Here is a 21,919-nt window from a genome sequence, read left to right as displayed (position 1 = left end):
TTGGTGCCATCTATGAGCAAAATCTTCAGGCTCACGCGATATTTTTCTGGCTAAAATTTTGAGTTAGCCGTTTTGAAAAATCGATTTAAATGGAGCGATTTTGCATCACTAACTTTAAGATAATGTTAATTGTGTTGACTTAACTCTGGCAAAAGATATTTGACCCAATCTTATGTAAATACTACTAGATTAGCGATTCAATAATTATAAGTGTAATGTAATTATATTCATGTCGTTTAATTGACATGAAAACAAACAAAATGGCTCTACGGTTGACTCCCGTGTATGGGCACTTTAAAATGCATTTAATGAGTTTTAACCCAACTCCCTTATATTTTTTTAAAGATTTTACTACGCTAATGAGTTTCAACCCAACCCCCTTATATTTTTTTAGAATTTTTACTAAGCGGCTAAAATATGGGGTTTAAATGTCGAAAAAGTATAAGATTTTCGGCAAAATGCTCTTCCTTTAATTTTAAATATCTCTTAATATAATTGAGCTAGAAGCGACATTTAAATTACTTTATATAGCCTAATGGTAGACCTTTATAGTTATATAATATTAAATATTGTTTAAAAATTGTAAATGCCAAAAGTCGGAAATGATCATAAAATCAAATCTACATTTTTTTATGAATAGCTATAGAAATAATTAATAAATATTCAAAATTTTAAGTTGGGCCGAGTTTAGGTTTAGGATATGGCATTTTAATCATTAGTTAATTGTAAAAATTTCTAATAAATATTTGATAAATCATTAATTTTAAAATATATAAGGTAAAATTATTATATATTTAAATAAAAGAATTGTTAAATTATATAATATATTTACTTCGTTCTTATAATTCGCACAATTTGAATAAACATGCTGTGAAAGTCTAAGAAATGTACTTCCTGAAGGAGTGTTTTACAAGACGATATAATAGATATTATTGAAAAACCACAATTCCGATGAAAACAGTCGTAAAATGCCTGTTAAAAACCATTATTTTCAATAAAGGTTAAAGTGGAGAAGTGCCAATTGCAGAAAAGACTCGTAAAATCTTCAGCCAGCATCCACCCAGAACCATTAGACACGCCAATGCATCCTACAGGGCCATCTCTTAAATAATGATCATAAAATTTTTTCCTGGGATATATAAACATAGGTGGAATAGAATTTTCTAGAGCATTGACAGCAATTGCCAAGGTCATAAGTGTACCACATTCTGATGTAGTAATTGCCACAACCTGTTTTTCGCCTTTCCTTGCAATAACTTTATTAGGCCGTTGAACTGTTGTTAATCCTATGAAAATATTAAAGATTTGCTATCATATATATTTTAATTAACCAGTTTCATCCATATTATATATATCACATGGTAGAAAGTTATTTTCCCTTGTGACAGTCAAATAATTATTAAAAAATAAATCAACCATTTTCATATTAAAATTGGTAGCCCTGGCTATACTTGTAGCCTCTGGTGTTTTCAAAGAAATAGTTGGATTTCTTTTAATAAATGCTCCAACCTAGTCTTCACCAGCTGATTGAGTTATTTCCCAAGATTTTGGTATTGTAAACTATACCTCTTGGCCATTTGATAAGCTAAAACTCTAACCTAAATTTAAACATAAGTCATTAAATTATTTATATATTAAGGCAATCTAATTAAAATCCTAATTCTTAAATTTTATTCTGAATTTATTTAATAATTAATATAATAAAATATATCATACATAATTAAACCTCTAATGTATAGGTAAGAACCAAAATATGTTTTAATACATGATATAATTTAATGCTAAACCAATGAATAAATCATTTTAAAATTAATATACATGGCAGCATCATTTTATTTTAAATATATATCATACACACATAATTAAATCTTTAATATATAGGTAAGATATGATTTAATGCATGGTATAATATATATAATGCTACATTGAATAAATCATTTTAAAATTAATATTAATACATGGCAGCATCATTTTAAAATTAATATATATAGATGGCAGCATCATTTTATACATAAATGGCAGCAACATTTTATTTACATATATATTATTTAGGAATTATATTCTAAATTTAAAGAAATATATGGTGATATAAGAGTGAATTTTATAATTTAAGACCAAAATATTGTGTCCTAGTTGGACCAAGAACCCGTGCCATGTGAATATGCACTATTCATAAAAATTAATTAATGTTGAACGGGAAAATTTGCCCAATTAACGTATAATGATATATTTCCCATTAAAGATTTTCAAGATTGTATTGCACAATATCTCTTCCTGCAATTCCCTGATATCTTAAATGACTATTTTTTTAAATATTAAACTTAAAATATTTGATAGCTTTTAATCTATATTAGAATTATTGATTAGTATCAAATATTTATTAAGAATATTGACAATAGACTAATTATAAAAATACCATTCCTAAACCTTTGCTAGGCCCTTTTTGAAATTTTGCATATTTATTAATTATTTCCAACTATTCATAAAAAAATGTGATAAAAAAATACATATTTGATTTTATGCTCATTTCCTGTTTTTGACATTTAAAATTTGTTAACATTTATATAATTTTAAAGGTCTACTATTAGGCTATATAAAAAAATTTAAATGACGCTTCTAGTTCATTATATCCAAAGGTATTTTTAATTAAAGGGAAAGTAATTTGCACAAAATGCTCCATTTTTGAGCATTTAAAGTAGTGAAGGTCACGATCCTAATATAAAAAGATCGATCCAACCCGTTGTCCTAAATAAAAAAACTGATATTTTTATTTTTTTGGTATTTTAAAAATATTTTTGTTTTTACCTAATTTAATTCTTGTTTATTGGGACTATAAGTAAAATGATTCTTTGAAAAACATATATAATTTTCATATTGCAAAATAAAAGTGAATTAAAAATTCACAAAAAAAAAAAACTACTCTAGAAACAACCTATAGGACGGACCATTGACCTTCATTAATTTAGAACCCCATACCTCAGCCGTAGATTGAAGTTGGAGGTTAAAATTTAATTTTTTTTAAATAACAAACTCTTGTAAAAATTTTAGAAAAATCTGAAAGGGGTAGGGTTGAAAATCGTGATTTTTTTTATTCGTCAAGGAATTCACCATATACATTATAAATTTTACCCAAATATAGAACATGTTAGGCATGTGGATCAATTAGATTGTTTGTAAATGATTCTTTATCAATATTTTTTTATATTGATGGCAAGACATATACACATTTTTAAGACTACAATTTTTTTCTTTAAAATTTTATAGATAAAATAAATTATAATTCTTCCTTAAGAAATGAGTTCAAAAATTTCCTCGGTTTTATTGCAGGATTAATAAATGGTATCAGTTGAACATTGGCCGATTTGCATGTTACATACCTGTTATAAACAAATTTTTTATTTTATTTCAAACTCATAATAAGTATTTATCATTTTTACCAAGCGGCCTCAACTAAGAAATCTAAATTTGATTTATCATCAAAGAATATCTTCCCAATATCATATGCTTGAATCAATTCATCGGTTGACATTAGACAAAATCTTATATGGCTAAAGACTTGGTTGCTATATATTTTTCTTGTATCCACAGAAAATTCCAACCACCTGACAACAGATTCGAAGATATCAATTTCTTTCCTTGTTTTTATATCATCTTCGTCGATAAGCTTTTCAAGTGTAGTCAATGAACATTCGAGAAATTCCTTTGTTGATGTAATCCTCTGAAAATTATTACATAAATACCCTAAAGCGGCGTTGTTAACATTATCCGAGATGTCTCTCCCTAAGTATTCTAAGGCGTTTTGGTCATCAATAAAATTTATAATGTTAGATATAGTCAATTTTTCAAGTGAATTAAGTTCAAATATTTTACAACATTGATATAATTTACAAGCGTTTGATTCGGTTATAATGATGGTCCCTGTATAAAGGTAATTTATTATTAAATCTACTATTTCCTTTTCACAAGAAACATCGACCGAGATAACAGCGTCTCTAAATACCATATCAGAAGATATAGACAATATTTCTTTCCACGTTTTTTCCAAAAATTGATGAATATAATTACATTTGTAGGCTAAAATTAGTCTATGAGCTTTGATTTCATTATCTTTCATATCAAGTGTGGTATCCAATAACTTTTTTTTGAAGAGCATACTACGGGAATAGTTTAATATACACTTAGAGTGGATGTAAGGACAATTCATAAAACGGAAGGCTGTACTCATTCCTGGATTTTTATTTTAAGTTTATCACTTAAACCTATTATATAAGTTTTAAAAAATTTGAAGTCATATCAGGATTAAAAATATTGAATGATTCTCTAACATCCATTAAGCATATATAGTATATTATATTAAACTGAACAAATTATTAATTAAATATGTATTTGTATCAAAAAACATGTAAAATTATTTAGTAGGAAAAATGAGATTAGTATTGCCATTTTTAATGAAAATAATTAAATAAGCACCTAAAAATTTGCATTAAATTACTACATGGCATGAAATATTTAATGAAGTTATATGCTATAATCTGAAGTTCGAAATACTAAATTATATTTATAATCGCCAATCAATGCATGAGATTCTATTTAAAATTATTTAAATTTCGTCCATATCTAAATGTAAATTTAAGAAAACTTTACAGGGCGCATATAGACTTCAGTGAATAAAAGCTTCATAATTTTATTATGTATTATGATTAGGTTTTTAAAATTTTTTTTTAGTTTTTAAGCCGATTATATAACTCTTATTTTTAATGTGAATAATTAAAATAATTAGGTATACTTACTAGTTTATATTTACCTTAAAAAGAATATAATATATGCATGTTATAAGTGTAGTTTATTTATAAATATTGTTATTTAAAAAAAAATAAAATAAGGTTATAGAACACACTTTAAAAAAAAATTTATTAATAAATAAAAAATTTTATATCTAAATTTTTTTTTAATTTTGAACTCATACATACGATATCATAAAGTTTTAACCATAGAACGAACCAAATGCATTTTGAGTTCCTATTCCAGTCAAAAAAATATGTTCCGTTCCAAGTTAGAACGTGTTCCTGAAAAATATCTAATTATACCTATTTTATAAAAAATTTTATTAATTAAAAATGTTTCATATACTCATCAAAGTTCCATTTCCGGAACCCGTTTCAGGTTCCTAATTTTAATTCAATACCTCAGTTTTGCTTTTATATGTTAGAACGCTAAATATACGATTTATATATATTTATCAACTAATTATTGTATAGATTAAAAATATCGATATTTTTAAAACTTTTATCATTGTCATCGTGTTAAAATTTAATTATAAACATATTCACTTGACAAATATTTGTTACAGAGCAAATTTATCAGACATATATATATAAACATTTAAAAATAGAGATTAAATATTAAAATCGAATACAATTTTTTTATTCTTATAAATTTTGGCGCGAAATGTCGATTTAGCATCTGATCGCGGTTTTCAAGTTGAAACACGAAATATGATTTGATTATGATAGTGGGCTAATATAAAATCATCAAAGAACGGAAAACGGTATGGCTCTGAATCTTTGGTGAAATTTTTATTTCAAATGGAGTTAAGAAAAGTAATAACTCATACTTTAAGGAGAAGCTGCACAACTAAGAGACTTTTTTCGAGAGCCGTTTTTTAGAAGGAAAAAAAAGGAAAATAAAAGTATATAATGATTAAATAAAAGATATGTCAAAATTTTTTTTAAAAAAATTAATAGGAAAATCAATATTTTGGTCTATTTCACGTCTTCGATCACGAAGATAAAATAACCATTTTGTTAACATTAGGTTTTCCCCGGTAATCCCATATTAACGCCATTAATCCTAAACTATTCCTAAAATATTTTTATCATTTGCCATTGTATGTCGAGTGCTGATATTGGTATGGTTGATGGTAATGTCCACTCCCCTTATTACCAGCGTCCAAAGTTTTGGTCAAGCTATTGTGTAAGTTATTGAAGTAAGGTTGAGGTTTAGAATTATCTTTGATTTCTTTGAAAAAGATAGGCATACTGCTTTTCTGTTGAAGTTCAAGAAGCTCATCTTATTTTAAAACAAATAATATAAATTATTATTTAGTCTATCAAGTGTAAAAGAAAAATTGGGAAATAAAACTTATAATAAAAATCGATATGCTATCAAATTCAAAAATATGATTAAAAAAGCAAAATATGTTCTGTTTTAAGATCATAAATATTTTGTATTGGATATGGAATCTCTCAATTTCAAATCATTTGCTAAGAGCCATTTTTAAATTTCCAAAATCTGATTTGACAGGAAATGTATTTTAGCATTAAAAAAAATACTTTTTCGTTCTTCTTCCTCTTGAAGTTTGTTAATTTTAAGTGTTAGCTTTTTCATTTGTTCCTTTTCCTTTCTTTCGGCCTTTGATTTTATAAATAAAAAATTATATGATTTATATTTTTAAATTCAATTTGTTTATTTATCAATGACAAATTATCATGTATTTTTTGTTGGGTAAATTTTTCCAAAAAAGGAGTTTAAAATCGTATAAAACAAGATATAAGATTTTATCTTAGTTTCCGATATTTTGAAAGAAAAAAGTATGCACGTCATCGTTAGGAAATAGTTCTTAGTGCATCTAAAATAGTTTCTAATAGGATAAGGCCAGACCAGAGGCGCCACTAGACTTTTCAAATAGCCGGGGCTCAAAATCTTAAATTTTCTAAAAATAAATAAATTTTTTCGTTCAAAATTTGTATTTTTGACATTTTAACAAGGCTTGAGCCTCCAATAGCATCCCCTAGTGACGCAAAACGCTAGGAGGACGTATATTATCTCTTAAATAGCATTAAATCCAATTATTAGGGGCTGCATTAATATTTATATTGGTAAGGGATAGGCGCCGATATTAACCTTATTAATAAAAAAGTCAGAGGCTAATTTCTCTCTAAAATGGATAAGACCGGTTTTTAATAGGTTTTCTAAAACATTTATTTATATTGCGTAAGTTTATTGTTTTTTTTTCGATATTCGCACTAATGTTTTGTATTATTAAATATCAATTTTGAAAATCGTTATAAAAAACATTTTAGAATGGGCTAAACACTCTTTATAACCCAAAATTCTATAGATAATTATTATAGTTTTATTATCAAAATAACTTTAGAATATAAATAAAATGTCCATTATGGTAATAAACAGATTTAGTTTGTGAAATGTAGTATTTGCGATTTACTTATTGACATGATTTAAAATGTAGTAAGATATCACAAGAAATCATTTGATGAGTTACAAGATAAAAAAAAATGTGTGTAATTTTTTTAAACATTTTAATGGCACATTATTCAAATTTTTTTATCAAAGATAAGTCAGACAAAAAAAATAGATCGGTGTGGCCCTAAATAAACTCATAAATTTATGTGGAATAAATTTTTAAGATGTTATACTAAGATAAGAACCCAAGAAGAGAAAAAATAATACAAAGTTAAGAAATTAATATATAAGAAATTAGTTTTAGAAGGAGGAACCAATGGAATATAAAAGAAAAAAAATTATGGAGACGAAAAAATAAATATAGACAAATACCTCTTCGAAACTCTTAATCCTACGCGCCAGTTTGACATCAAAAGGAATTTGAATATCTTTGAAGTGTGGCTTGTTACCTTTCTTATAAATCAACACGAAATCCATTATTTTTTCCTCCCCTTTCTCTGGTAACTGTCCATTTTGATCTGCTATTTCATCCTTATTTTCGTCATTCAAATTTTCAATAGAATTAATATTATCGAGAGCTTCTTCTGCTAATTTTGAAGATAATTTAGAAGTTTTTGATTTTATGCTAGCAGGTAAGGAAATTTCTAAGCTCTGGACTTTGACCGTATCTTGAGATCTTTGCTATAAATATGAGTTAGGTTTACAATTTATTTAAAAAAACATAAGTAATAAAGGTCACGATCCGGGGTTATAATTTATATAAACCAGGGACCCACGTGGAGCGGGCTGGGCTGTGACCTTCATTAGTCTAAGGATTAATCATATGAGAAATAAAATGTACATATAAAAAATTTCTAAAGAGGGGGGGGGGATGTTAAAAGATAAATTTAGCAGTTAATTTTATTAACAAATTGTTAAAACATTATGGGTGAAAAAAATATAAAAATATACCTGTATTGATTCCGATATCATAGAATCAAATGATTTAAGAAAATCCTCATCCTCTTGGCATTTCATAAGCTTAGGACTAATGCTATCGTAAAAGATGGGAGATGAAACTAAAGTATGATTATTCATCTCATCAATTTGGGGAGGTTCGAACTATTTTTAATAAAAATTATAAAATATTTAAGATGTAATTAAAATAAAACAAGTTATTTTAAATGATAGATAAACATTATAGTTTGAAAAATACAACCTTCCCTAAACTTTTTTTCTTCTCCCTTAAAAAAATCATATTCACAACCTTATCAATATCATTTTCGTTATCGAGCATGATTGGTAAGTTTTCACTCTCTTCCTGAATGGTCGATAATTGATTAAACTCAGTTTCGCCATTAATATCCTTTGATAAATCATTGATATCCGACTCAGGGAAAAGATGTGAAAGATAAGGGAGTAGAGTGGATTCCTCGGTAATTTGACTCTTGATTTGATTCAAGTACTCCTTTTCGATGTCTTTAATTGCTCCATCGGCTTCTTGATAACTTAAATTTTTTTATATTAAAATATCTTCTTTTAAATCGCATAAAATAGGAGATGTCTGTCCAGTTTTTTTTAAATATATTTTTATAAATCCTTAATTTTTTTTAGTAATATTATAAATTATTTTATAAATCAGATAAAATAACTTACTTGTCAATAAGAGTCGTTTTAGGAAAATTATGATCATTATTTTAATTTTAATAAAATAGAAGAAAAGATTATTTTATTTTATTATTAATAATTTTTCAAACTCTAGTTCGGCCATATTCTTTTTAAGAAATAAAATCCCGGCCCGATTTTAAAAAAATTGACCGGGAATCTGACCGACTTCCATGACTCAGAATATAATGATTTTAGCAGGACAAGAAATTGGAATTATTGGAACCGAATTTCTATATATAAAAGTGGTAATAAAAGAACAAAAGATGGGTTTCGAAAACCAACTCCCAGAGCTATAAAATCTCGTCATAGTTGTAGCTACTACTCAAATCAAATGTCATGTTATTATACCTCCTAACATTCATATTATTTCATTAATCTTTAATAATTATATTTGGGTGGAGGGTGTTTATTTCGCTTAAAATTAATACTCTCATCTCATAATTAAAGAAAAAGAAGAAAATTATCGTGAATCGAAAAGATATTAACCTGTCATATATTTTTAATTTCGGCCGTAACATATCCAAAACGTCTCGATAGTGATTAATTAAATTGACTGGAAATTTAGATTCACCATTGTCATCTATCCAGCAAGGCCATTCCCGTTTTTCCAAATATAATCTCTAAAAAAATATATGTTATTCGTGAAAAGATATTTTGAGGTAATGATCATAGATTTGTATCGATAAAAATATAAAATAAATGAGTTCTTAACTACTTAGTTAAAAATGTAGAAACAGGTGACTTATTTACTTGTTAAATTTTTCTATTAGCATGAGCAAATCGGCGCAAGTCCTTTTACTATTATTGTTTATTTGTTCAAATTAAAAATATCGCATATCGTTAACGTAAATTCCCCAACAAAATTTAGTAAGCTATTATTAAAATTGATCAACCTAGGGATAGGGTTGGCAATATACTAATATTTTCATGGTTTTTACTATATCAATTTTTTAGATTTATTTCGTGTATAATGCCAAAAATATTTCCTTACATTTTTGATCTGCCATGATATATTTTTGTTTAAAATTACAGCGAAGTATATTTGTGCAATAATCATTTACTTTAAAAAAATTAAATAAATCGTTTTAACTATATTTATTATATAAGTTCGGCATTTTGTATTTATGGAAGTAAAATTCATGAATATTTATTTAAGATATTACAATTGAAATCAAAGATATAGAGAATTAAGCCTTAAATTAAAGATCTGCAAAAGTAGGCCCGGCCCGAAGGGTAAAAAAATGGCCGGGTCGTTGGGCCTTGAAATTTTTTTTAAATATATCTAAATTTATCAACTTTATATAAAATTTTTTATGTAAAATAAAAATATTTGATTTTATTTATAGAAACTAGACGTCATATAACATGTATCTATTATTTTGTGTAAAAATAAATTTCTATATTTAAATAGGGCCGGTAAAACTTTTAAAAAAAATTTCGGGTTCGGGCAGTACTTGAAAAAATAGGCCCGATGCAGATCACTATTGAACAAGGACAATCATCTAACTTGTAAATGAAAAAATTATGCAAATATATGGATCTTCAATATTTCCTTTAATAACAAAATAGCATCTCCCGTTTACAGACGTCTCCAGAGTTTTCGTAGAGGGAATGCATTTGGTGGGTTTTTATTGCCATTAATTTTATAGGAATGTTTTAGGCCTGATATTCAAAGACCTATGGCCGGAAAACATTTATTAAAATAATTTTGGTGTCTCACCTTTATATAAAAAAAATCAATTATAGGTTATTTTTAAAAATTATTCATTTATACTTAAAAAATAAAATTTGATATATTATATTCATTTTTTGGGGAGTGGGGTGTACGTAGGAGATTTTTATTAGCTAAAAAAAGATATTTAAGAAACTTGGTAAATTTTTTAAGGAGAGAAAACTAACCAAATGAAGATTTTAGTCCAAAATAAATTAAACAAGATGGAGATTTTGTCCATTGATGGCTGAAGATATCTATTGACAAAATTTTGAGGCTTAGATAATATTTTGGTTAAAATCTTAATATCTAGGTTTTTAACAAATTATTTGTATGTGAATTATTTTTAATAAATAATAATTATTAATATTTGTATTTTTCTAAAATGGATTTAGTATTTTTATAACTTTTTAATACCATATTTATCTTCTAATAAATGATAGATATTTTTTAAATGGGTCTACATTGTTAAGAAGTACCAAAAAAATTTGCATTTACTGCATATAACCTTCTCTTTATTATTATTAATATAGGTATAGAAATCCATATCCTTACATATTCTTTTCTTCTATTTTTCAAGTTGGATAATTGTCCTTGTTCATATTCTAATTATTTTCAACATAGTCCATCTTCTACAATAATATCAAATTCGATATTTAAAAATTAACTAAAAGGAAGGGTGTCGAACAGATAGATATAACGGTTCAGTTCCATAATTAGAAATTATTAATAACAATTCAATTCTCCTTTTTAAATTTTTTTATAATTGTTAGGAAAATTATAATGGTTTATTTCGGTTTCGTGATTCAATTAGACATCTAAAAAAGCGTAATAATATATAATACAGTTTTGAAAAAAAAATTAATTAAGATATTCAAAATAAATAAAAATTCATATGCATATGAGCTTCCATAGTCATCATAATATACTAAACTTATATAAATACAGTTAAAAAGAGATCAAGACTATTTAAATCCCTATCTAAAGTAATAATTATTACATCAAATATTGAAGAAATATTTTGTAGGATATCGACGAATAAAATCTAAAATATAAGATATTTTGTAATTAATTAATTTTTGAATAATACTTGCTTTATTTTTAAAACAGTTTATTAGTATTGATTTATTTATCAGTTATTGGTTTTACTTCTGAAAACCAATATCTTATACTTATATCGATTTGTATTTTAAATGAATAAAATATTTGTTATCATTGCCTGCCCTACCTAGAGGTAATTAATATAGTGTTATACCAAAAACCAAACCTGGAGATAGATCAAAAAGCAATCCAGTCTTTTTCTCATACTACCTCGGTCAAAATAAGGACCGCATGTCTCAAGTAAAACAAGCGCAGCTCTCAGAGAAAAAAGGTTGTCTTGGTCAGTTTCGAGCCATAGAGGGCCTGAGCCGCTAATAATTAAGGAGTACAAGAGCTTGAAAATTAAGCAGGTATCAGCCAGTCTTACGTTGTAAAGTTCTCCTAGTAATTTAATGGCGGCTACAAGAATCTGAGGGCAATCGTCGGATACAGAATTCGAGTAAGGTTGGAAGGGGTGTCTTTGTAACCATTTAACGTACAATAAATATTTAAAATAATCATAAATTTAAACAAAGATATATATTATTTCACCCTGAAACAAAGTAATATAATATATACAATTAAAAAAAGAAAGAAAAAAAAATACACACAAAATGGAGAGAAGGAATGTGTTTTTAAATTATATATATACTTACATGATTTCCAAGAGGTCATCTACCAAGGCAACGCCTATGGTGTCTCCACGATAAGCTCCTAAACGTGACACGAGATCGGCCAGGAAGGGAAGATCTTCGAAGGAAAATTTATCCAGTGCTAGGATTGTTTTTACGAAATATTCTTCCAGAGATGTCAAGGAATTTATATCGGGGTTATCGTCTTCAGTTTGTGGGTCCCTAAAGTCTTCCCAATCTAGTTTTCGGAGCGCTTTGACGATAGAATCGAGTGAACGCGGCTGACGTAGTTGTTCGAGTTTTGGGTCTTTGGATGTTGTGATGGCAGAATCTTTGACATCTTTGTAGTCCTTATAATCCTTGACTTCTTTAAGGTGGTGGTAGAGAAGCCTTCTCAGATACCTGCGCTGAGGAGGCAGGGAGGCCTCCATTATTTTTTCACTCAAATGACCCCTGGAATCAGCTGTCGAAGACTGAGGTGGTAGACAATGATAGTAGGCGTTCTCGATTAGAGCGCAATATCTTTCATCCAAAGCTGGTAGGGCTTTCATTTTTCTTGTAAGGAGCTCGAGCAAAAATTTAGCCCTCCTACGGGTAGCGGGCTGTTTGAGCAAGAAACGGCCGCAATTTTCCAACAAGGCGCAAACCATTTCCAAGCTATGGTGCTTGAAATCGTTGATTAGCAGGTAAGCACAATAGCAGGCGTCCAGGGGTGGAAACAGGGAGAATTTGGTTAGTTCGCTGAGAAAGCGAACTATTTTGAGTTTTACCTGCCATTTATTTTATTGTTGTTAAAAAGATATTTATATTATATATTTTTTAAAAAAAGAGCCGATTTTTCCTATTATTCAAGTTTACATGTTTTCGAAATTAAAGATATTATTTAAATTACGCATTAATGTTATATGACTTCCCATGGACTCCAATATCTTTCCAAATTACCATGATTTATCTCATGTATATTTAAATATAGATTAAAATTAATGATGTGTCATTTTTTTAAGATCACTTCGGAATATATCGTTAAATTGGATGATCATATAAATCAAAAAAGTGGGTAAAATTTTATTTATGATAAAATGATAGTATTGAATCAAAATTTTTTAAATTGGTTTCCTTCATATGAATAGTTATTTTACTGTTTTATATTTTTGGTTTATTCTATTCCTAATATATATTTTCACTATAATTTTATCAAAATCGGATCTGCTGATATTGGTGATCGGCCGATATCGACTACCGGCTAAATAGGATAGGCCTCTAAAAAGTTATTTTGTTGATCTCTAATTATAATCTATGAAAAGACGCATGAATAACTGGCATTTTATAATAAAACTGAGCTAAGTCTAGAACAAAATATTCGCTTCAAAAATTGAAATATTGATTAAAATAATCAAATAATAAATGTTTCTATATTCGCATATTATAAAATTTTAATTATTCCTAAATATTCAAAATCGTAAGTATTTAATGTTATTACATAAGGAACTTTTTTTTCCCCACATCTAAATACCTTTTTTTCTACAGAATCTAATAATCCATTTTTCTATTTTTAAAAACTATTTTTTTTACAAAATCCAAAAATATATCTTTTTCTTTTCACTTTTAAAAACCTTTTTATTTAATTTTCGAATCGAACAAACTATTTTGTCATTTTTACGAATACGAATAATGCAATTAATGGATTTGCATTTTTGTAGGACTAAACCGGGCTAAGATTAAGAAAACGCATGTCATGTTAATTGATAATAATAATAAAATAAATGCTTGTAAATGAGTAATTTGTTAAGTATTTATTCGCAATCATATAAGAGAGGGTGTGCAAAAATTTAAGGAAGGTTCGGAAATATTTCCTCCGTATTAACAGCCCTGGCTGGATTATTTGTAATATATTAAATTCTAAGGTTTAATTAAAAAAAAATAATTAGTATTATTTAATTCAGGTTGCATACAAAAAAATATGGTAAAATATTATAATTATGAAAGAACATATCTATTTTTTATAATACGTACAATAAATAAAAAAAACCTCGAGGTTGATTTGGTCCTTCTTCCGGAGTTGGTAGCGAAAGCTAGCGTATAGCTTTTTAGATAATTCGGTCCCGAGTTCAGGCACGCAAGGCGCCAGAGAGGCCGCTAATCGCGCGTAGAAAGGGAGCAGATCGGAACGATTGCGAGGCACGGAAAGTAAATGAGCCACGAGTCTCTTACGGTTTATCTTATTGTTTAGATGGGTGGCAAACTTGACCGCTGCCTCATCGATTAGGTCCCGGTTTATTTTAGAGCTTAAGCTTTCGAGAAATTCGTCGGCCCTCAATTTGGCAAGCGACGAGCTATTTGATAGAGTAGGTGGAAGAATGTGAGGATTAGACTTGTCATCCTCTTCAGTTCCAGAAGGTGGGGCCGAGTAGTCTTCCACTCCCCCGACAAGCGAGGCAGAGCAAGATGATATAGTTTCTTGGTCTTCTTCGTCATAGTCTTCGGCGTCTTCGTATTCGGTCGAGTCAATAGAATCAACGGAGGGCAGGTTTGAAGGGGTAAGGGCAACTTGATTTTCAATATCGAGGGATATGGTGCGATCCAGGAAACGTTCAAAAGCCGAACGCTCGGCAGATTTTCGACGCCTTTTCTTTTTGATCCCCTTGCGTCCATTAATAACCACTTCCTCCTTACTATTCATTTCTTTATCAAGGTCATTGATTTTTACTTTATTTTCCTTCTTACCATCTCTCAGGTCCTTTATGTTTTCCTTATCTTTGATTGTTAATTGAGGCAACTTATTTCCGGCTTCGCTCGTTTCTTTTTCTTTCTTGTTCTTATTCTCATCGACGAGACTAGATGCCTCTTTAAATAAGGCTCCTGGAACGAGACCTCTGAGATCTGGCAGATCTTTGTAAAAGTTTGGTGCGTCTTCTTCCTCGTCCCACCATTCCTTGTCTTCCCCTCCTTTTTTATTTGAACCACCATCGCTATCCATATCCTTCCACCCTTCGTTATTATCTCGTGCCCCTTCATCTTCACTGTCAACATCGACTTTTAAAACATAGTCCGGTAAAGTGAGAGCTGCACCTTTCAGAGCCTGGGTCAGATTACGAGCTCCAGACAGCAATTTCCGAAAGCGGGCTTCGGCATCAGAGAAACGAGCAATTCTATCTGGGTGCAATTCACCCTTATTTCGAAACTGAGCTCGGTTAGAGCGGTTCTGAGATCGAAGCTCTGAGAACTCCTGATCTAGGCGGGGTTTTATCGATCTTTCCAAGTAGGTTCGTACCATGAGTGAAACTAAAGAGGCTGTTTGATAAGGTTTAAATGTATTAAAGCTTGGTATTTGCGCAGATGAAAAAGATGGAAAATCGGAAGGAATAGGGTTATAAATCCCTAAATATTCCTCAGGAAAGTGTTTGACGAAGCCAGTGAGGATGGATAAATGACGATAGTCTTCCCTTTTGTCGGATTCGACTAATGAGTGTAAGGCAGCAAATATTAGATCAAATCCTAAGGAGTTTGGATCTTCCCGAATGAACATATGGGAGGCAATGAGCTCAGCTGCCAGGCGCAAATCTACTCTAAATTTGGCCATGTTTGGAATGGAGCTAGATGTAGTAAGTTGGGAGTGACTGTCTTCACCTTAAGGGATACCAAGTTAACAAAATAAATGTTATAATTATCTAATCTAGTAATAATTTGAATACATTTTTTTATGCCCATATGTAGTGTTGTTAAACGGCTCGATTTGAGCCGATTTTTAAAAACGGCTAACTCAATTTTTTATCCAGAATAATATTACGCAAGCCTGACAATTTTGCTCATAGATGGCACAGAGATCTAGACATCAATTAGCAAAATCTCGAGGTTTAAAGTAACATTTTTCTGACTAAAATATTGAGTTAGCCGTCTTAAAAAATCGGCTCAAAACGAGCCGTTCAACAATACCACCCATATGATAATGGTTCTACATTGTTAAAATGAGTATTTACGAGTATAACTTATTTGGGAGATTAAAAAATTGGTTTAATTCAATAGTGCATCAAATAGTTATGTGTTGCATTGTAAATGAAAGAGATTTAGTATTAAAAAATACTCTAGATTAATTCCCTTTTTTGAATAGTCCAAATACATACAAGATTTTCTGCCTCGTTTAAATCAGTCCATTTCCACAATGAGGTTTATTTGTATTCACCCAAAAAGAGTATTAAAATGACAACTAAAATAAAAAAAACATATTTGGTGCAGTCTGATTCAACTTTATATAAGCTACCTCAATGAAGGACTTTAATAACTACCAATCATACTGGGAATTTTTTAATAGAAATAAATAAGATAAAGGATATCGCTAAATTTTTCTTAAATTTATATTCAAAATATAATATAAATAAGGAAATAAAAAAAATAGAAGGGAATTGATTGATGATTTAAAATAAAGGAAGTGATATTCAGTAACATTGTGTTGTTAAATTAAGTGGTATTATTAAAATGATAAAAAAAACATACCAATTGATTGAGCTTGAAAACTGGTAGATGAAATGAATGAAGTCAAAACTTTTTGGATTTGTGTGAAAAGGTAGGAGGAAAAGTCAGAATATCTTCTATGAGACTCAAAGCAAATATGAACAGCCAGAGGAACATCTGACATTTTAAGTCGACATTCAAATATGGCAGAAGCCATTTCTTCCAGATATTTGGTCAAGTTTAGAGTATTGAAATCCTTGGTAAGCACTTCCCTCTGCTGTTCTGTCATGTTTTTAAGCCTCTTGATGAAGTTAGTGGTCTTTTTAACACTAGAATCGAGCTTAGAAACAATACTATTATCTCCTTCATCAGGGTATTTGCATAAAGCTTCTTTGTTAAGCTTTTGATTATTGGTATGATTTGCTATTTTTAAAGTAAGCTCCTCAATGTAGTTATTAAAGTTAACAGTGTTATCTAGATTTTCAAATTTTCTAGCATCATTTGAATCAGCTGAGCTTGGTTTATTTGAATCATTAGGTTCTGAGGTTGGCATTTTTGCTGTGTAGACCTTTTGTTTATTTTCATAAAGTAGAATAAAATATATGCAAAATAACTTAAGCATGAATATAAAGGAACTAATAATTAAATAGGATAAGCCATCCTCTGATACTATTTACTTTTTTTTAAAAAAGGAAAAAGGTTAGCTATTTTTATTTTGAAATGTAAAATAAATTTATTTTGAGGTATTACTAAAAAAATCAACAATATAAGTTAAACAGAGTTGGGCAGTACCACAAATATATCAAAGATACAAGATCCTTTTGTATCTTGTACTCAGTATCTTATAGAAATTTTTAATAAGATACTAGTATCTGTATCTAAGATCCTTTATTTTGAAAAGAATCTTGTATCTTTTTCATTTTCTTTAAAAAGATACAAATTCTTTTTAATATTCATATTTAAAACATTTACATATCACACACAATTAACTTTATTTTCTTCGTGAGATCTTGTATTATTTATTTTATTTTTTCCCGCTATATTTTAAATATATTGATATCCAAAATTAGTTGAAAATTTTACAGGTCACAAAGATAGATAGATTAAAAATAACAACACCAAAACTAAATAAGTAAAGGATATATTATATATGTAATATTTTTTAATTTGTAGAATGTTTAACATTCATGGTAGTGAAGATGAAATTATGGAGATAGGTTCTACTGAATTAAATCTGAATCTTAAAATTTTAGATAGAAAATTTTATAAAGTAATTCATGTGAAAAAGGACAAGGTACAAACTGAATGTCAAAATTGCACTAGTAAAAAAGTTATTAAAGGTTCAACACAAACTTTGTTAAACATATTAAAGTATATTATACATTTTTATTTTATAATTATTAACATAATAATACCTATACTTAAGTCCCTCTTAGATAATTGTTATTAAAATTTTTTATAGAAGATGGTTGATTATCAAATTAAAATCATTCTTATATTTTTTAGCGGTGTACCGATACCACATTTTAGAGGTCAATCCGATCCTATATTCCCAATACTAAATTGATATCGGCCAATTACTGATCCAATATCATATCTAATTTTGTATTCTACCAATGGTTTCAATTTTTAATATTTATTAGTATAACATCTATAATTTAACTATACCATAATTTGTGCCATTTAAATATATTATACAGTTATAGTTTATATTCAATTCAATTGCACTTCTAAAAGTATATAAAATATTTTTATTGTTAAATCACTTTTATATAATAAGTAATAACATTAATCTATATACATATTAAGTAATAAACAATTATATTATGAAATTTGAAATAAATATTTAAAATAATATTTAGCATTAATATAGCGAAGATTTCTTTTTAGAAATACCAATATTTCCAATTTATCAGAGGTCAGCTCGCAGCGATAGTATCTGTAAATATCACCAGCTTCACTAAAAACAGATTTTGAAAAGATTATCGCACACTTTTATAAACAGAATGCGCAAAAAATAACAATATGGTAGAATGTTTATTAATTAAATATTATTATTAAAAAAATTTACATAAAAATAAATTTCGATTTTATTTATAAAAATAAATGATTTTAGATATAACTATTTTTTTTAAATTTTATAACATTTTATTGTTAAAGAAGCCATTTTTATATCGGATCAAATTTTATAATATTGACCGATAATTGATATTTTAAAATAGGTGAAATATTGGCCCGATCCGATTTGATAAAAAATATCGGCACATCCCTAATATATTTTATATTTAATTATTTTAACAAGTTCTTATTAGAGGAAATATAAGCTACAATTGATATATAATATTAGATAATTTTAAAAGGCTCTTAATAAAATAATTATAAAATAAGGTAGAATTTAACTTTATTAGTTACTTTTATTTATTTATGATATAAGTAAAATTATATTACAATATTAATCAACAAAATTTAATCAATTTAAAATGTATTAAAGAAAATTGTTATGTATTTAATAATTAAATAATATAATGTTGTACATTATTTTCATATTTTTTATATATAATTAATGATTTTGCAAGAAATATATTAAAAAAATTTGAAAAGAGATTTAAGTGATATTTATATATATGATATTACAAATGCAAGAATTAATAAGTCATATTAAAAAATAAAACTAATTTAAAAAAATACATAAATATCACAAACAAGTAAAGATAATTAATAAAATAAAACTAACATATTTTTTTTAGAGATGCCATTTAGCCATATACTACAAATATAATCTATTTAAAACACAGAAAATAACCTGAAAATTCAAATAAATCATTTGATTTAATTTTTTTCTTATTTGCACATTTTCAACTCCCATTAAATATACAACTCTCCCTTCCCTGTTTAAGCTTTAATGGGTAAAAATTATTATTAAAATCCCTGATTATAATTAATTCATCAATAAATATTTTATTAATTATTGCAAATATTCATCCTTATATGTGTATGGTATGTTCTTCACAAAATAAATAATAAAAACTGTATTTTATTAACTATTCTATTAATTGGTAATGATAATTTAAAAGTATCTTGTATTTAAGATACTCTTAGTAAAAGATACAAGTATCTTTTATCTTCTATCTTTTGATATTTTGAAAAAGATACTAGTATCTGTATCTAAGATTCATAAAGAATCTGTATCTAGATTCTTTTTCTGGAGGACCTGCCCAACTCTGATCTTAAATCATAGTATTAAATAGTTAAAGGGGTATCCTAAATTTATTTTGAGCAGAGATGCCCCAATACAACACTTTTAACAGATACAGAAACTGTGTAATCAAGGCTTACATGGTATTAATTATTACCAATATCAAAATAACAATAATTTAATATTTTTAAAAATCAAGGATATAATTTATGAATATTATCATTTTCCATTATTTATAAATTAATGAAATTTGAAAATAAAGAAAACAATATTAACAGCCACTTCTTTTCTTTATTTTATTTAATACATTTATAGTTTTTTTTTAAATTCATAGCAAAATATCAAAAAATTTTAATTATGAATGGTAGTTATCATTTAGAATATGTAAAACTCATATAGGTTAAAATTAAAAGAATTGGCCATTACCAATACTGACCATGTGTATTGGTCAAATATTTTGAAGTACTACATGCTAAATGTAGTTTACTTTAACAAAGGGTATATTATAGATTTAAATATATATGTAATAGAATTTATTAATTAAGTGTTATGGTTAGGATAAGTCATATTTATCAAATTATATTACAAATAATGTAGATAGGTTCCTAATAAAAATAAGGTAGAAAACACATATGTTTTTAAAATATATACATATGTAAATAATACAACCAGTCATAAATGTTATAAACATAATATTTTATAAAATGTGATTAAGATGAATTTTATAACAAAATATTTTTTAAAAAAAGGAATTCAAATATATAAAAAATATAAACTTGTTACTGTGGGAATTTTGTTATCCAACACAATCATATAGGCTAATTTTGAATCATTATATTAGTTGGATCTTCAGAGAATAGAAATGTAAATGTAGATAATTGATATATAAAGAATCAACGAGGGAAATAATTATGTTTAAATTTGTATATTTATCTAACATATGTAATTATTGTTTTTTATCATACATATTTAATGTTTTTATCTTACATGATTGTTGCAACTGACCTTAGACCTGTTTATATCTAATGGGATAGATTGCATCCAGGAAAACCGTACAAAAGAAATCATGCCTTATCATTGCTTCCATTTACGGAATACGGAATAAAGCGCATACGCCCTCTCAACGTTGTAGGTACAACAGAGCTACGCTAGGTTTTCCTCATATCCATCTAATTGGAAGATTTATATTAGGTATAAAGTAAAATATGAGGAGCCCTTCACACGTTTGTGGGCAAGCCGCACGTACTTGTACGCATAATAGTTCATAAACTATTATTTAAACGTCTGTGGGCTGGAACAGATAGGGAGGACCAAGAGAACAGCCCACACCCAAAACCTACGGCCCTATTTATTTTAAAAAAAAGGGACGGGGAAGGTACTCTATAAATATAATTTAAAACCTAAAATAAGAAATAAATATATGATTAAATTAAATTCAAAGTACAAATACAATCACTTATCAGTTTATATCCATCCTTGAAGATAATATCTATATTCATCACTCGTACCGGAAAAACTAACTTGATTCATATGATCGCTTCCATTTGTGTATTGCTATAACTTTACTAATTATGAGAATTTTACTGATTCTACTTTTTATCCCACATTGACTTATTAACTTTATTTTAAATTATTTAAGTATTATCTTAAGTCAATTAATTTAAACTCCTTTTAATAAATTTATTTCTTAAATAGCGACTATATTTTAATGACAACTTTTCAATAATAACTGTATCTAACATATATTAAATTTTTTATTAATACAACTATTAAATATAAATATTTTCCTTTAAGGGTCTCTATAGTTAATAATAATTTTAAAAAAAGGAAACTGATTAATCGGTGAAAAAATTTATTTGTTAATTTGCAGCAAAAATATTTCTAATATTTTATTAACAAATCGTTTAATTGTTTTTTCTTTCTTTTTATTAAATCTTAGTTTAAATTGTTATGACTTATGACATTCAAAAAAACAATCAAACTAATTTTAATGACATTCAA

General features: G+C 27.3%; 2 protein-coding genes across 3 annotated transcripts; both read right to left on the bottom strand.

The window, feature by feature from the left end:
* Positions 1-3,433: 3,433 nt before the first annotated feature.
* On the bottom strand, positions 3,434-4,225 carry LOC135924122 (kelch repeat and BTB domain-containing protein 8-like). The gene has a single exon (XM_065459169.1). It carries the CDS (start codon positions 4,223-4,225, stop codon positions 3,434-3,436), a length of 792 nt encoding a protein of 263 aa, XP_065315241.1.
* Positions 4,226-5,323: 1,098 nt separating this feature from the next.
* Positions 5,324-20,821, bottom strand: LOC135925511 (regulator of nonsense transcripts 2-like). Of its 2 annotated transcripts, none has more exons than XM_065460880.1 (11): positions 20,695-20,821; positions 16,765-17,290; positions 14,303-15,900; positions 12,298-13,043; positions 11,829-12,120; positions 9,337-9,470; positions 8,450-8,690; positions 8,155-8,304; positions 7,576-7,884; positions 6,333-6,411; positions 5,324-6,069 (listed from the first exon to the last, which is right to left on the bottom strand). In XM_065460880.1, the coding sequence occupies exons 2-11, from the start codon at positions 17,273-17,275 to the stop codon at positions 5,876-5,878; spliced, it is 4,254 nt and encodes a 1,417-aa protein (XP_065316952.1). In that variant the 5' UTR covers positions 17,276-17,290; positions 20,695-20,821; the 3' UTR covers positions 5,324-5,875. The 2 variants fall into 2 exon arrangements, with proteins under 2 accessions (XP_065316952.1, XP_065316951.1); XM_065460879.1 differs by having other exon boundaries at positions 20,702-20,808.
* Positions 20,822-21,919: the final 1,098 nt, after the last annotated feature.

The sequence above is a fragment of the Gordionus sp. m RMFG-2023 genome, chromosome 2 (genome assembly GCF_954871325.1).
Source record: "Gordionus sp. m RMFG-2023 chromosome 2, tfGorSpeb1-WG-v2, whole genome shotgun sequence".
Taxonomy (NCBI): domain Eukaryota; kingdom Metazoa; phylum Nematomorpha; class Gordioida; order Chordodea; family Parachordodidae; genus Gordionus; species Gordionus sp. m RMFG-2023.
The sequence above is the reverse complement of the archived record's forward strand: the minus strand, read 5'-3'. Positions and strand labels throughout refer to the sequence as shown.